The following is a 16,358-nucleotide window of genomic DNA, read 5'->3' as shown; positions in this document are numbered from 1 at the left end:
AGGAACCAAAAGCAAAGCATGAACACAGAAATAGATACAGACTCTCGAAGTCCATTAAGGCCCTGGATAGTGGCAAATGCAGGATCGTCCTGCGGGCACACCTCCACCATCCAGAGCACACAGGCTGCAGAGGTCAGACAGTCTGCACTGAGGATGCCAGAACAATTGTCAGAACAATACAAATGACACCCATAGATCTGTGGCTGGGGTGAGGGGGGTGTTGGGGATACATCAGGAATTATAACGAGAATACAAACCCCCAAGACTCTGAAATAGAAAAGAACTTGAAATTTGCCGTAAGACTGATTGTTTTAAATTTTAAAATGATTAAAGGGGAAATAGAGCCATAATCAAAGATGAGTATAGTGTAAAACGAGAATTGGAAGGTTGAAAAAACTAACCTAAAAGTGAGTGACATGGCCACTGAAGTTAGATGTAGTTAAAGACAGAATTCGTGAACTAGCTTTGTCTGGAGAAGTCATCCAAAGCACCTCACGAGATTATAAAGAGACAGAAAGTATAGAAGGTGTGATGCAGAGTCTGAGGAAAGAATGGAAACCCCATCAGGAAATCCAGAAGGAAGGAATTTAGAGAAGAGGAGGAAAAAATAAATGACCCGACTTGAAAAGATTCATGGCTTTTGGAAAGATAGTAGCTGAGAATTTTCCAGAATTAAAGGAAAGACATGTGTCGCCAGACAGTCTTGAAGCAAAAGAACAAGGTGACGAAGGTCACCTGTCAGATGTCAAGATCCATTACAGAGTGATAAGTGTTAAGACAGTGCTGGCCCAGGGATAGGGAAATAGACCAGTGAGATAAAAGGGAGAGCGTTAAACTTGCGTATACGGCAACTGACAACAGTGTAGAGACTCAACGGCAAGTCAGGCGGGAAGGACAAGGTCTCTCAACTGTGCTAACTTACGTGGCCATCTACATGAGGAAAGGTAAGAGAAGATCTCTGCCTCACAGAAATCAATCCTGGGAGGTGGGGGGAAGGTTAAAGACCCTAAATGTCCACACAGAATTGTACAATCTAACAAACTCACAGGGGAAGGATTGGTATATTTGGCTATGAACATAAGCTACATCGCATGCCAAAATCCCTCCACACTGTTGAAGAAGATCCCATAAAGCAGGGAAGACATTTGTGACATGCCAAACAGAGACTCGCAGATAAATGGACAAAGTGTATGAATTGGCAATTGAGAGAAGAGGAAACCCAATTAGCCAGTAAACATAAACAGATGTTAAGCCTTGCTAGTAATTAAGGGTATCAAATTTAAGCACCAAATTGGCAAATAATAACAACGATAATAGCAAACCTCAGAAGTGTGGAGAAGGGAATGGGACGTCCATTCCGCTAGTCCTCCTCCCCTGACTTCGGTCCTACCTCCTTACCCTTTCCCCTGGCTTAGATGGGAAGGTTTCCCAAACTTGATCCCTGTCCAGATGATCGGTAGGAGACTGATCAGGAAAGTTGTTCCGAGTCACTCATTAGAAGCCGACGACAGAAGTGAGGGCGGGGTGTGGGGTGAAAGGCTCTGCCCACCTCATTCGAGGCCGTGCACGTTGACACAGTGAAAGGGAGAGCAGATCCCTGCTAGGGAGGGTGGTGGGCATTCCCTGTGACCCAGAAGATTCTTTCCTGGGAGGAATGCACACAAGGTAATTGTAGTTGCATTGTTTGCCGAGCAAACAGCCAGAAACCCGACTGTCCTGTGGGACAGTGGGTAGGTGAGTTTGGGTATATGAATTTGACAAAGTATCACGGTAAAAATGGATGAACTTAAGGAAACTACAGAAGGATGTGTATAGAATGATGCCATTTAGATACAATTTTAAACTTGTAAAACATGGATATTAACTGAAAGAAGACATTCCTGAGAATGAGAAACTTCAGGTTCAGGATGACGAGTTCGTTTCTCCTTAGGGAGTGAGGGCTCAGGATGTACAGGGTGTTCAAGTTGTATCTGTCATGCCCTGTCTCCCAAGCCATGTGGTGCTTCGTGAGGGTGGGTCTGTTTGTGTCTATACCTTTCTTGTGTTCCTGAAATCATGGTCGGTAGGCCTTGCGCATGACCTGTCAGCACATCTCTCATGGAGCTGCTTAGGAGGCAGGGAGGGGTCATGCTTTGGCCACAGACCTCTCGGTGGTGAAAACAGACACCAGGAGACTTTGGAATAGTGTCTTTGACACGCTCAGAGGACAGGTCCTTTGTGGACATGTGGGCTGGCTGTACTAAGCACGAGGCTAGGATGGCCAGCGCAGCGGGGATGGCAGAAGAGACAATGTAAACAGACCAGTAACAGTGAAACAAATTGGGAAAGTTAGCAAAAAGCTACCATCGCAGATGGCTTCTTAGGTTAAAAAAGTCCTACTTGAAGTAACGGAAGCTTGAGTTAACATTAGAAAACCTACTGCATTGATCAGAGGAGAGAAACCAACGATCATCCAAATCTAAATAAATGCAGGCTCCAGATCCCACTGATGGGAAGAACTCCGCAAACCAAACTAGAAGTGTCTGTCCTGGGAAGGTTTAGGGTTCGTCACACTGGGTGGAAGCATTTCCGTTGATGAACAGGGAAACACAAGTTTGCTGCTGTCGCTCGCTCCCTGACTACCCAGGGAGGGGTAATGCTTCCATTTTGGACACCGTGAGATGGGAGAAAAGAAGCAGTGGTGTAACAATTGGGAAGGAAAAGATAAGTTTTTATTTCAGATGATACAGTTACCCACATAGGAGATCCAAGAGAAGTCACAGATAAAGCGCTCAAACTGATACTCATCGCACTTGTTGGATAGAAGATGAACACTCAAACAGGATAGATGAATGGATAGAGAAGCTGTAGACACACTCCATGGAATGTTACCCAGCCATAAAAAAGAATGAACTTCTGCCATTTGCAACAACGTGGATAAACCTCGGGGGTGTTACGCTGAGTGGGGTAAGTCAGAAAGAGACATACCGTGCAGTCCCACTACCGCGTCGGATCTTTTATTTAAAAACAAAAGCGGCTAATACATACTGAGAACAGGCTGGTGGATGCCCAGCGTAGGGAGCTGGAGAAATGGGTGAAAGGGATCAAAAGGTGAAATGGAAACAAAAATTTTAAAAGACAGCAACAGCAGCAGCAGCGGGTAAGTGGATTCTTTAAAGTCCTCAGACTCCTCACAAGGCAGCCTGCTTGAGATCAGAGCATCCCCTCGAGGTGTCAGATGCCCCTTCCCTAGAGCCCATGCCCGTGAGCTTGAGAGAAAACAATTTTATGATGATAGCCGGATTTTGGAGAGTCTGTCCTTAGTGCCTGCTTTTGAAGTCCACGAAAGTTGTGTGTACAGTTTTGTTTTTAGCTTTAAACTCAAGGCTTTTCCTATAATGTACCTTCCTCCACGTTCCCTATTTTTTTTAATGTTTATTATTTTTGAGAGCAAGAGAGAGTGTGAGCAGAGGAGGGGCAGAGAGAGAGGGAGACACAGAATCAAAAGCAGCTCCAGGCTCCAAGCTCCAAGCTGTCAGCACAGAGCCCGACAGGGGCTTGAACTCAGAAACAGTGAGAGACCATGACCTGAGCTGAAGTCGGACACCTAGCCACCCAAGCCACCCAGGCACCCCCCTCCATATTCCCTATTTGTAAAATACAGTCTGTCTCGAGCTCAGCAATGTTCCTCTGTGTTCCCCTCAGCCCCGTTCCCCATGGACGTGAGTACCGTGAGTCTCCTTGCTCTGGCAGGTGGAGCAGCCTCTGCCTGTTCAGTCTCCATCTTCTTTTCCCCAGCAGGAGCCCCTGACTCAGCCTCGGAAGGGGGAGGAGGTTGTGGGACGCCACCCCGACTTCAGTTCTGCCCACGTGTCCTTTCCCCCTGGTCTAAGTGCACTGCTTCCCAAACTTGATCCTGTCACAGACAATCGGTGGGGAGGATTATAAACCGTTTGCTCATTACTGTTCTGAGTTGATCATTAGAAGCTGTTGCTGAGTACTGCTGAGTACTACTGAGTACTGCTGAGTGCTGAGCTCTGTTCCTATTGCCCACTCCCACCCCCTGCAAGGGTCTTCATTGGGTAGGCCAGGGCGCGTTCCAACGCCTGAGAGCTCTGGAAAAGCTGGAGCAGAGGCAGAACGTGATTTCAGGAATCGGGGCTTCTTTGCCTTCATGTGGGCCCCACTGTCCTCAACGACTCAGACTCATACTGGCACTTTAACTTCGTAAGGAGGTGGAAAGTTCAAATACAGCATTCCTGAATTTCTTAGCAGTTCGTGCTGGGACCTGGTGGGATGAGGGAGAGCTCACTCCTGGGCGTGCGCCTCCCTGCTGCTCAGTGCAGGCTCTGTCCTGCACGGCACAGGGCCCGGGGCACACTGGAAGGGCACGTCCAGGTTCCACCCTCATCCCCTCCCACCTCACCATACCCCTCTCCAGCAAACAAGGGTGCTGTAGTGTGGTAGTGCCGTGGTCTGTCCTCAGCAGAATGTACCTGCAGAAAAGGCAGTCCCAGGCCCAGGAAATAGGCTCTGGAAGCGGAGCAGGGGTGGGAACATCCCGTTGGCCCCGTGGATTCCTTACCCCATGGAGAGGTATAGCCAGGATGGGCTGGGGAGGTTCCTCTGGAACATGAGGCCCAAGGTGGTGGGTACACTGTTAAGGAAGCTTGGATGGAGGGAGAGAGAGAGAGAAACTCTTAGCAGTAATAATTAGGAAACAAATCACACTCGTATTATTTCTTCTGGATGTGAGAAGCATCAAGCCCTTGGATGACTAGAAGGACAGAACAAGAACTTCTTAAAGAGTAAAATCTGTTCCACTCTGAGGAGACGGTGAAGTGCATTAAAAGGCAAGTTAGCACTTTAAGAAACGATTTAGGCTTCCTAAAGTCTGGATTTGACTTACTGTCCAATATCCTTTAAATTCAACCTGAAGGATGCCCTTCAGTATTTCTTGTAGGGTAGGTCTAGCTGCAACAGATTTTCTCTGTTTATCCAGAGATATTTACATAGCCCATTCATTTCTGCAGGATAGTTTGGCTGGATATAGAATTCTTGATTGACGGTCTTTTAGCACTTTGAATACACACTGTCACTGCCTTCTGACTTCTGTATTTCTGATGAGAAGTCAGCTGTTAACTTTCTGGAGGGTCCCTCTCCCTCTCTGCCTTCAGGAGGATTTGAGTTTTGACAGTGTTATTCTGCTGTGTCCAAGTCTGGACGTCTTTGGGTCTGAGGCCCTCCCAATATTAGAAACGAATAAAAGCTCTCTTCTAAAACATCTCTTTCTTGGTGGAAATACATTGGAGTTATATTTTATCAAAAGTGGTATATTCCCCCTGTTTCTTATAAGATTACTTTTTAAGCCCAGTCAGGCCATAAGGTGTGGTCAGTCAGCATGACACTCACAGGTAAGGCACAACACCCTCTTCCTGCCTGTCATGTTGGAGACTTAGCACCCAGATCTCCCCTGTCAGCCACAGGGTGTTGCAGAGTCAGAGGACTAGGACCTTGCTTCTAGATTGGTGATAGGATAGGCTCCTTTTTGGGTGTACCTGTGGCTCTATGCTCCAAGAGGGACATTGACCAAGTGGAACGAATTGAGGAGAGGGAATGGAACGAAGCAGGAACTCCGAGCATTGGTGAAAGGCTTAAAGGAGCAGTTTCTGTGTTTAAGATTCTGGACTCGGTTGGGCGCCTGGGTGGCTCAGTCGGGTTGGGCATCCGACTTCAGCTCAGGTCATGATCTTGCAGTCCGTGAGTTCGAGCCCCGCGTCAGGCTCTGGGCTGATGGCTCAGAGCCTGGAGCCTGCTTCCGATTCTGTGTCTCCGTCTCTCTCTGCCCCTCCCCCGTTCATGCTCTGTCTCTCTCTGTCTCAAAAATAAATAAACGTTAAAAAAAAATTTAAGATTCTGGACTCGGCCTTCATATTGATGTGGCTCCGTCTGTCTCATTGTCCCGAGTCTTGTCCATTCTGCCTCCAACACATCTTCAGATAACCCCATCCAGTGGAAAGGGGGCGGCTGGGGGCTGGAGGGAGACCTCTCAGCAAAATATTTTTTTAAAAAAATTTTGGTATTTGGTGGTGCTATTGGCAGCAGTAATGATGATATGATGATATGATGATGATGATGATGATGGTGAATTAAAGAGCCTGATCTAGTCCCCTCCCCCCGGGATGTCCCTCCCTCAAGAGAGGCCCCATCTTCCCTGGAGTCTTGCCTCCTGGCCCTGTCCACTGCACTCCCTCTCCCAGAGCATCTCAGAGTGAGTTTCCCAAGCTCTGTGTGACCCCATCTCTGCCACTTCCTGTGCCTGGGGCAGTGCTTCCTCACCCAGGCTCCTGCTGCTGAGGGGCTCAGGACAAGAGCTTCCTGGCCAGAGAAGTTGGGGAAGTGCTATGTCCTTTCCCCACCTTTTGGAGAGTTGATGGGTAGTAGGTGATTAAAGAGCCCAAGAACCACAGTAAAGACTCTTGTTTAAATGTCCTTTTATAAAGGGATGCTTGTTACACATGCAGTGCAGAGGCTATTTTGGGAAACAGAGGCCTGTTGAATAAATTCAACACCTATAAATTTCACAATCTGGGCACAGCATGGCATTCCAGATAGATCCCCTGTCCCTGCCTGTGTGTGCTGTGAACCCTAGCTTCAGTCATCACAGATGACTTCCCTGGTTCTGGGACATTCTTTTTTATTTTTTTTATTTTTAATTTTTTTTTTAATGTTTAGTTTTGAGAGAGAGAGAGAGCACGAGCTGGGGAGGGGCAGAGAAAGAGGGAGACACAGAATCCGAAGCAGGCTCCAGGCTCTGAGCTGTCAGCACAGAGCCTGACGAGGGCTTGAACTCATGGACTGCAAGATCATGATCTGAGCTGAAGTCAGATGCTTAACCAACTGTGCCACCCAGGCACTCCTGGTTCTGGAACATTCTGATCTGTTCTCACTGCCAGTGAGCCCTCTCACCTTGTAAGATTGTGTTCTGCCTTCTTGGTCCACTAAAATACCTGTCCTGTGTAAAGCCTTTGCTGACTGCTCCTTGGGTAGAATCTGAGATCTCCAGAGCATCTTATTCCAATCTGCCGGGATGATCCATCCTTGTGAAACATGCTCACAAGCCTGGGTGCCACTTCCCCTGCCGTGTGCCAGTCCCAGGTCTTTCGTGTTGGGTCCCTGTGGCTCAGGGCAATACATACCTTCGAGGAAATGGACACCATCGTGGACCAGACCACTTTGTCCCCTCCACTGCCTGGCCCAGCCCACCCTTCCTGGCCTCCACAAACCCAAGGAGCCACTGGCATCGTGATGTGGTCTTGGAGAGCAGGGCTCCCCTGCCAGCTGCTGTCATTGGGCCACGGATCCACACTGCTCTCTGCTGGGATGGTGACCAACTGGGACGAAGGTTTCTAGACTCTGGACAAGACCTCTCACTTCACTGTGGCACAGTGTCGGGCCACCTGTCTGCCCCTAGCCATCTGGTCCTTCCCAGTTATTTCTGCGGGCAAAGGCGAGGAGGCCTCAGGTGGGATGGGCAGAAGCCCTGGACTGTTACCAACTGGGGTTACTTCCCCCGACAGGAACCACTACAGCTTCTCTGTGTTGGGTTCCTATTCAGTATTTAGTCAACATCGTTTGAAAAAATTCTATTTCACGGGATGCCTGGTTGGCTCAGTCAGTTGAGCATCCAACTCTTGACTTCGGCTCAGGTCATGATCTCACAGTATAGGAGCTCGAGCCCCACGCCGGGCTCTGTGCTACTGACAGTGTGGAGCCTGCTGTGAATCCTCTGTCTCCCTCTCTCTCTGCCCCTCCCCTGCTTGCACTCTATTGCTCTCTCTCAAATAAATAAACATAAAAAAATAATTCTATTTTATGAATATATAAGTTATATTTTCAGTCTCTTTGTTTTCCTTCATAGCATGTAGGAAAGAAGAAAAATGTTTATTTGAGAACATTCTATGTAACAGGCACCGTAGGAAGTGCCCTAAATATGTTTTATTATATGTTCTGGATACTCTGTAAATGTAGATTCACCTCAGAAATAAAACATTCGTACAAGTGTGCGCCCTGTCGTTCTAAACGCAGTGCTTTGTGTCAGTGGACAGACAACCGCAGCAAATTACTTCCCACGGTGTACTTTTGTGTCATCGTAGGGACATCTTAGCCACACGGAGAACTATTAGAAGGTGCAAGCGGGAAGGCTCCGGTCTGGGTTCCAGCCATCCACGTGCCAGCGAGTGTCGTGTCCTGGATGGACGTGGGCGCCCACCTGTTCACGCTGCAGCCCGTTGTCCTCTCGCTCGGGTGACCCCCGTGCCCACCACGCCAGAGCCAGGAGGACCCCGTCCCCTCAGAGGAGCCTTCCGACCGTTGTTACCTGCCACAGCCTCCTTTCAGATGTATCGTTTGCATCATGTCAAAGTTAAAAAAAGATTCAGTGTCAGATTCCCTATGAGGTTTGAGGGCCCAGTGGCTCATGGAGCTTTGTCCGGGCTCTTCCGTCAGGCTTTCCAGTTGTTTTGTGGGTGTGTCCAGGGCTGCTTGTGCTCTTTTTTAACTAAAAGACTTATTTTTATATTTAAAATACTCTATAATCTTAACCTGGATTTTACTAAATGCTGGTATCCAATCTGTTCCATGTAATTCCCCAACCGAAGTCAGGCACAGGGCTTCCTTTATATTAAAGTGAAATTTCTTATTTCTCTTGGGTTTTCAATGCATCGTCGGAGTGTGCACACTGGCGTCATTTTCCCTGGGTCTGAGGGCTTCCTGACACGTCCTCGTACTTAGTAGGCAAGGTCCTCTCGAAACTACTGGGTTATAGGACGACTCTGGCTCTTTGCCCTCCCAAAGCCCGAGCGGGACGACGTCCCTGCACCCTCTGTTTTCATCGGTCACCCCCCGGCCGTGTTCTGTGCCGGTGCCCGCCCCAGCACTGACATTCCAAAGAGCCGGTCCGCAGTCCCGTGTGTGGTCGTGGAGGGACTTGGTGTTGCACAGAAGGGCAGAAGACTGGGCGTTGGGAGGAGACGAGGCCAGTACCCGTGGTGACGTGGCTTACCCAGAATCTCAGGCGCACCGCTGTGTCACGGGGAAGAGATCGGACTGTTCTGCCCCCGGCGGCTTGGAGGTCACCAGTCATTCAGCCCTGGGTCAGGGCACATACCTGGCCTGAGACGAGACCGCAGTCCTCACCAGACAGCCAGGGCTGAGAGCCGTGAGGCTGAGATTTGTGGCCTTAGAATACGTGCTTCTGAGGACCTTTCTCGCACTCCTGTCTTCAGAGTGAGACGCATCTGAGCTCCCAGGGAAACAGTGGGAGTTCTGGAGTCCTTTGGTTCACCTTTCTGGTGGGTGAGCTTGACCTTCCCCCAGATTCACGGGGACAGGAGGTGGCCACTTAGTTACTCGTTGTTTTGGTAATTACCCGTCGCCCACACATCACCCCAGCTCTTGACGTGAACCGAAAGCTTTTTCTGTGGACGCTAAGCCCCGAGCATCCTCCTGCCTGGTGGAAAGCAGCTCTGTTCAGAGCAGACACACTGGGTGCAGGTTCCCCGTCCCCCGTGGCGTCTGGCCTCGTGAGCCAGTCAGCAGCGTCCTGGAGCCTCGTCCTCCCCGTCCCTCTGTGCGGGGTGGCGGGAACATGAAGCACGGGCGTGCACAGACGGCCGTGGTGACCTCACGGTGTCCTTCCTTGTGCCCCACTGCACAGCCCTCCAACCCCAGAGAGGCCCTCTCCTCTGGAAAAGCAGAAGGGCACGAGAGCACAGAGTGGCAGTGCGAATGACAGAGGCCGGGGTGATGCCGACCGGCAGTTTTGTCACGAGTCCCTGTAGATCTTAGATGGCGGAGGGAGTGCTCACCGCGGAAAAGCCTGTCGGCAGGGCGCTTGGGAGGGGTGGTTTCAGTGCATCCTCCCCATTCACGTCCCAGAGTAGAATGCTGTGGGGTCCCGGGCTTCCAGAGCCATCTTGGTCCCCATCCCCGGACCCGCCCTAGCCCAGCCTCCCCCGACCGGCCACCGCACTCCAACCTGGCCTCTGGCCTCCCCCTCGGCTCTGAGCGGGCCCCTGCCCCTGCCCGGTCCCCTCGTTTGGGGCCCTGCAGCTTGTGAAGTGTCCAAGTAAGGCTTTGCTTCTTATTGGCTGCTGCATGACCACAGAAGTAATGCGTGTTCATCGTACAAGAAGGTGGGCAGCGAAGGCAGGAGCCCAGAAACCACTCACCCAGGTGGCCGCTGTCGGCCTGCCGGACGCGGGCTTCCCTTCACGGCTCACCGTGTGCTGCGTGGGGGCCGCGTCCGCGTCCCCGTCCCTGCAGGAACACGTCCTCGTGAAGGTAACAGGGTACTCCATCCTGGAAGGCACAGGCTGTCGTCGGGACAGCTCGGGCACGATGTGCCCGTTTTGTTGGGACAGGTTGTTTTAAAGCTTGTAGGTAAGTGTGGGGAGGTCTTTTTAACGTTTGCAAAATGAAGTCTGGGCCAGGATGTGCGGCTTGACGGGCCCGGGGCACGGCCGCTCGGCCTGCTGGAAGCTCTTCCCGGGAAGAGCTCCCGGTGCCGCCTGCACCCCACTGCGGCCACTCCCCGCCCCGCCAGCCCCCTCTGGCGGCTCCCCGCCTGGTCACCACCCCCTGGCCAGCCCCCGCTGGCTGCCCCCCGTCAAGTCAGCACTGCAGGTACTGAAGCACATTAGCTAATAGGCAAAACCCGCACAGATCCCACTAAAGCTGGGCATTTGACACCCCGTGACGAGCGTGAAACGTGGCTATCCCTGTAGACTGCTTCGTCTTTGTTTTCCTGTCGGGGTGGCGGTGGGGGCGGGCGGAGGTTCCCTTACACCCCGAGGAAGCAGGCTGGGCCTGTATGTATGTGCATTCCCATTAGACACATTGTCAGTGTATCCCTTAATCACTGTCATTGTTTATATTTTGTGTGGGGACAAAAATACCTCTTATCGTCTCACAAAATAAGTTTATAGTGGCTTCTAAACCAACAGATTATACAACTTTCAGAAAATTCAAAAGCAAGGGAAATGGTTAACAAAGAGAGTAGCATCATTTGAAATGTCTTGCCTCCTTTTAAAATATGGTTTATTTACAAATTTCTTTCTAAAACATTGAAAATTATACATCAATTCCCTCCTTAGTACAGAAGAAAACTAATGTTATAGATAAAATGAAATACAAATATAAAAGTCTCCCAGAATCCCATCATTCCCATACCATGACTGATGTTAGCATTTCTATGACTATCCTTGTAAAACCTTTGCTCCATAAGCATACACTCCCACAGACGCGCCCTTTGATGTTAACGTCACGTCCATCTTTTCACGTCAGTAAATGTGTACTGGGTCACGTCCTTAAATGTCTGCACAATGTCCCATTGGGTGGATAATGCCACAGTGCCTTTGTCCAGTCCCTCTGTACTGCCTGTGTAAGTTCATTCATTTATTCATTTACTCATTTATCTACTTGCTATTACAAAAATTGCCAGATAACCATTCTCACACATTTTTATAAGGTTTCCCATTTATGTTCATAAGAGAACATTCTGTAAGTTGAATCGGTGAGTCAGAGGGTACATTCTGGTTTTGTGCCCTCTGGCAGGTTGGTCCCAAGAGCCGACTTCCTTCTCTTTGACCGATACTGGGCAGAGCCTACTCTGTTTTTGAACTCGGGACATTATGCACACACCCAGGAGTCGGCAGAAGAAACAGTACAAGGGACATCCTCAGCCCTCCATGCCCAGCAGAGGTCAGCCCCCAGCCTGCTCTGCCTGCCCGCCCCTTCCCCACGCACTGACTGGAAGCAGGTCCCAGGTATCCATTCACCTGTAATAGTTTCCATACAGCCTCCCCAGGGATGTTTAAAAAGCAGAGCCACACTATGATGGTTCCTCCTCAAACAGATTAGGAAATCTCTAGTCTCTGGTTACATTTCTGCATGCTTTATCAATTTCATAAACGTTTGTTTCTGTTTTGTCTGTTTTTTTACGGCTTGTCTGAGTTGGGATCCAAATAAGGTCCACGTGTCCGGCCGGTTGATGAGTTCTGTTTTTTCTGATCGAGGGTCTCCCTTCCTTTGTTCCCCCTTGGACTGTATTTTCAAGAAGCTGGTTTGTTTGTCGCGCTTGTGTTGAGATTTTGCTAATTGTGAGTCATGTTTTCACTTGCTCCTCTGACCTCTGTATCTCCTGCAAGTTGGTAGATGATCCCAAGGCTTGATCAGATTTGATTTTGATTTTTTGGCAGAAGTTCTTTTTTTTTTTTTTAATGTTTATTCATTTTTAAGAGACAGAGCATGAGTGGGGGAGGGATAGAGAGCGAGAGAGAGAGAAGGAGACACAGAATCTGAAGCTTAACCCAGGCTCTGAGCTGTCAGCACAGAGCCCGACTCAGGGCTCAAACCCACAAACTGCAAGATCATGACCTGAGCCAAAGTCAGACGCTTAACCGACTGAGCCACTCAGGCACCCCCAGAATTTCTTTTTTGATCCTTGCCTTTCTGGTCTTTGTCCTGCTTTCCATTTAGTGGCCATGTGCCACTTATTTTGTGAACTTTCCGTCTTTGCCCATATTTCTACTGGGACCCGTGTCTTATTTATTTTTAAGAATTCTTCATATACTAAGGCTAGTAGGTCTGTTTTTCTCTCATATATTACAAATACTTTTCCCACTTGATAATTTTTCAGTTTCTTTTCACTGATGCTTATGGTACCATTTGCTGCTACATGGAAGACTTAATGGTCATATCTGTCAGCCTCTTTTCCTCTGGTTTCTAGCCTGAGAGTCATTCAAGTGAGGCCTTCATTTCTCCCAAATTCTGTACATTATCTGAATTGATACGCACATCATGCGTCTACAGCTTTGCATGACTCTCCTGTCATTGTAACATTTAAAACTTTGCTGTAGCTAAAAATTTGGGGGGGGGGTGCGCAAAGGGTGATAGGTCTACCTTGATTTCTTCCCCGACATCAACCATTTGTTCTAACCACATTTGCCTCCACTGACTATAAATTCCATTTCTACTATGTGTGGGGTTGCTTGTGTGCTTTGTCTTGTTCTTTGATCTTTCTCATCTGCTGGCTGTGGCATCGTGTGCTTGGGGGGGGGGGGTGCGTGTGTGTGTGTGTGTGTGTGTGACTTTTGTTATTGAGACATAACACGTGCAGAAAGGTGACAAAGCCAGGGCCCAGGCCTGGGTCCCATTCTCCTGGGCACGGGCTACTTCTCCGTCACCGCCTGTCATTTGTCAGAATGCTGCTGACTGTTCTTGTGTGCTTATTCGTCTAGACCGACTTCAGAATCATTTGGTCAGACTTCACAAATAAAAGCCACATGAGACATCAGTTGGATTTCTGCTGAATTTGCTATTAATTGCAGGATAAGCAGCCACTTTCTGGTATTGAGACTTCCGCTCAGAGGCACGGCATTGTGCCACGATCACCACTCTTGTGTGTGTACGTGCTTCCTTTTCTCCCTGTTCTTGGTTTTTGTTTTGTTAGCACAGGTCTTGTACTTTAAACTCAACCCTGGGTATCTTTTTTTTTTTTTCCCATTAAATTTTCTGATTATAACTGTCTTACCAGATCATTTCCTGGAAACCGGCTGTTTAAAACTGAATAGTGCAGTTTTTTTCCCCCAAGTGCAATGGGAAAGAAACAGTGTAGTGAGTGATCATTTTTAATGATCCAAAACCCTTTGAGGAAACGAGTACCCTCACTGTACTAATAAGGACAGCGGCTGAGCAAGGCCCAGTCAGTCACCCACGGCCAGACTGTGGTCCGAACCGGGCCCCTCCAGACCCCAGCTCCTCAGGCTGCACGTGGATCCCAGGGGTGGGGCGGTCTTGTCCAGACGCAGACACCAGGTCTGGGGAGGGTCCCCGCGTTCTGCATTTCCGTAGCTCCCAGGAAATGCCGCCCGCCACGTTCCGGGAATCTGGGCATACCTGAGTCATTTAGGTTGGGACATGCGAACTTTGGGGCAGACGGCTCCTCTGTGCTATGTGGAAAGTCTCTCCAGTGTTCTGGAATAAGTCGAATAGTCTACTTCGCCGGACTAGGCAGCCCGCAAGCCCACTACCGGAAGTAGTGGTGTCTGGTGCGTCTCAGGGCCTGGGGTGGGCACCTGCCTGGGGTTCCCCTGCTGCTTCCGACTCTGACCCTGTGCCTCAGCCTCCTCATCTGGAAAATGGGGACAACAACAGCGCCCACCTCCTAACTCGCGGTGGGCAGTGAGCGATGGCATGACGTATTAGGTGCTTTGCACGGGGCCTGGCACTCGTGACCGTGATTGCGTACACATGCGTGGGGCCTTGGAGCCCAACGCCCCGGGTCCCAGGATGTCAGCGACAGAGCTGAAAAGCCTCGCTCTCTCTGCCTTTGACTTCGAAACTGTGGTGAAGGCCCCTCCCCCCCGGTGGCAGGCCGCGTGGAGAGCGCGATTCCAGACCTCATCCCAGGACCTGCTGCCAGCTCATGACCAGGACTCGTGATTTCTGCGTGCACTTTAGCACCTTGGGAAACGTCTGCCCGTCGGTTCCTTAGCAGTACACATGCATATCTGGGGAGGATTGCCAGCCAGCCACCTTACATGATCACTTCAGCAGCCTGGCAGGAAGACAGGGCCGTCTGGCGCAAACTTAGTAGGGTGCAGAGGGACAGGCAGGGAGTTGCTTAGCGGGGACAGAATTTCCGCCGGAGAAGAGAAAACGGTTCTGGAGATGGATGGAGGTGATGCATGCCCAGCAGGGTGAACGTGCTTCATGCGGCTGAAATGCACACTTAAAACAGTCCAATTTATGTGTTGTGTATTTTACACAATAAAACAAATCCAGTCAAGACTTACAATGACTCAGTCTTTTTCTTCTCTGTGAGAAATGGAGGCATTTCTTCTCTCCCATGAGTCATCAGCTGTGGTGCTCCAAACCCCAGTCCCTCACTTCCTACTTCCTCTTCCTCCTCCAGCCGCTGAGGACCCTGGGGTGACCTGGGGACTGGACAAGCCCTCATCCTCAGTCCTATCGATACAGAGAGCTGGGCTGACTCTTTCATCCCCACGTTTGGGGGCACACAGCCCTGACGGGGGTTTGGACGGGCACCACTCCTCCTGGCCGTACTGCGACGTCCTGCAGGGGTTACTGGGGGAGGCTGGCTGGATGGCAGGGGCAGTGGCAGTGACCCAGTGACGCCCGTCACACAGGGGTGTGCTGTATCGTGCCGCAGGGGAGGGTCACAGGCAGCAGCGGCGTGGGTCAGGTTGGCCCTTCCCTCCGTGACACGCGGGAACGGCACAGGGCACGGCCGATCAAATGAAGACAAAATGGAAAGTCCACTCGGAGCGCTGAGCTCCGTGTACATTTCTGCTAGGAAGGAGTCTCCTCGGACGCCTAATGTTTCGTCTTAGACCCGCCCCCTGCCACCGGGCCCTGCCGCTGGTGTCGAATGTAAGTAACCGTCTGGCTCAAGACCTCAGCAGTGACGCCCTCTAGGTGAGTGCCGGGATCCGTTCCAAAGCTGAGCTCCTTAGTTCCCAGTCCCCCGTGGGCAAACAGCTCGATGTCCAGCGGAGCCCGGACCGGACGGCGGGTCGGCTTGATGTACCGGCCGTTTCTGAGCAGCTGGACGGCCGGGCTGGGCTGGTGGAGGCCACGTGCGCATGACCAGGGCGGGTGGGGGGCCCGGGACAGGTGACTGGGTCCCTCTGTGGTGACTGCTGGGGCCGGATGCAGAGGGTGGGTTTGCGCTTCCCGCTCTCGCGGACTCGGCCGAGGGTCCTGCCCGCCCATCCCTTCCGGGCCCTGCATTCCAGGGTCTACATCTCCTCCCAGAGCCAGTGCCACAGGCGTGAGCCAGCTCAGGTGCCGCGCCCAGTGTGTCCGCGATAAACGCTCCTGCGTGCGAACTGCATGTGTGTGGTTCTCCACGCCCCTGCTTCCTTCATCCCGGTAGACAGGAGAGAGAGGGGAGTTTTGGGGGCGCGGGGAGCAGCCTTCGTTCGGGGACAGGAGCCCAAGCACTCGGAACGGCTTGCTCAGGCCAGTAAGGGGTAATTGTACATTTATAAAATACAGTGACTTTTTAGCTGAAGTTCAGGGCAGACAACAGACAAGTTGTTTACTGGCATCTAAATTTACTTACATGAAAATAATTACACAAATAAAAACTTAAATCAGGTTTAGTTATGACCTCTGTAAAAAGGAATAAAATTGGGGCTCCTGGGTGGCTCAGTCAGTTGACCATATGACCCTTGATCTTGGCTCAGGTCATGATCTCAGGATTTATGGGTTCAAGCCCCGCACCAGACCCTGTGCTGACAGCGTGGAGCCTGCTTCAGATTCTGTGTCTCAACTGTCTCTCTGCCCCTCCC

General features: G+C 50.6%; 1 protein-coding gene across 2 annotated transcripts in view; it reads left to right on the top strand.

Annotated features, from left to right (window-relative positions):
• Positions 1–8,682, top strand: part of CD2H10orf143 (chromosome D2 C10orf143 homolog) — a 46,880-nt gene extending 38,198 nt beyond the window's left edge. For both annotated transcript variants that reach the window (XR_006194885.1, XM_042909339.1), the window contains exon 4: positions 8,136–8,682. Coding sequence is in view for 1 of the 2 variants with exons in the window: in XM_042909339.1 (XP_042765273.1) it covers positions 8,136–8,165 (30 nt within the window). In the remaining variant the exon portion in view is untranslated. The remainder of the gene's footprint in view (positions 1–8,135) is intronic.
• Positions 8,683–16,358: the final 7,676 nt, after the last annotated feature.

Source organism: Panthera leo, chromosome D2, assembly GCF_018350215.1.
Source record: "Panthera leo isolate Ple1 chromosome D2, P.leo_Ple1_pat1.1, whole genome shotgun sequence".
NCBI classification, from domain to species: Eukaryota; Metazoa; Chordata; class Mammalia; order Carnivora; family Felidae; genus Panthera; species Panthera leo.
This window is presented reverse-complemented; position numbering and strand designations above follow the sequence as displayed.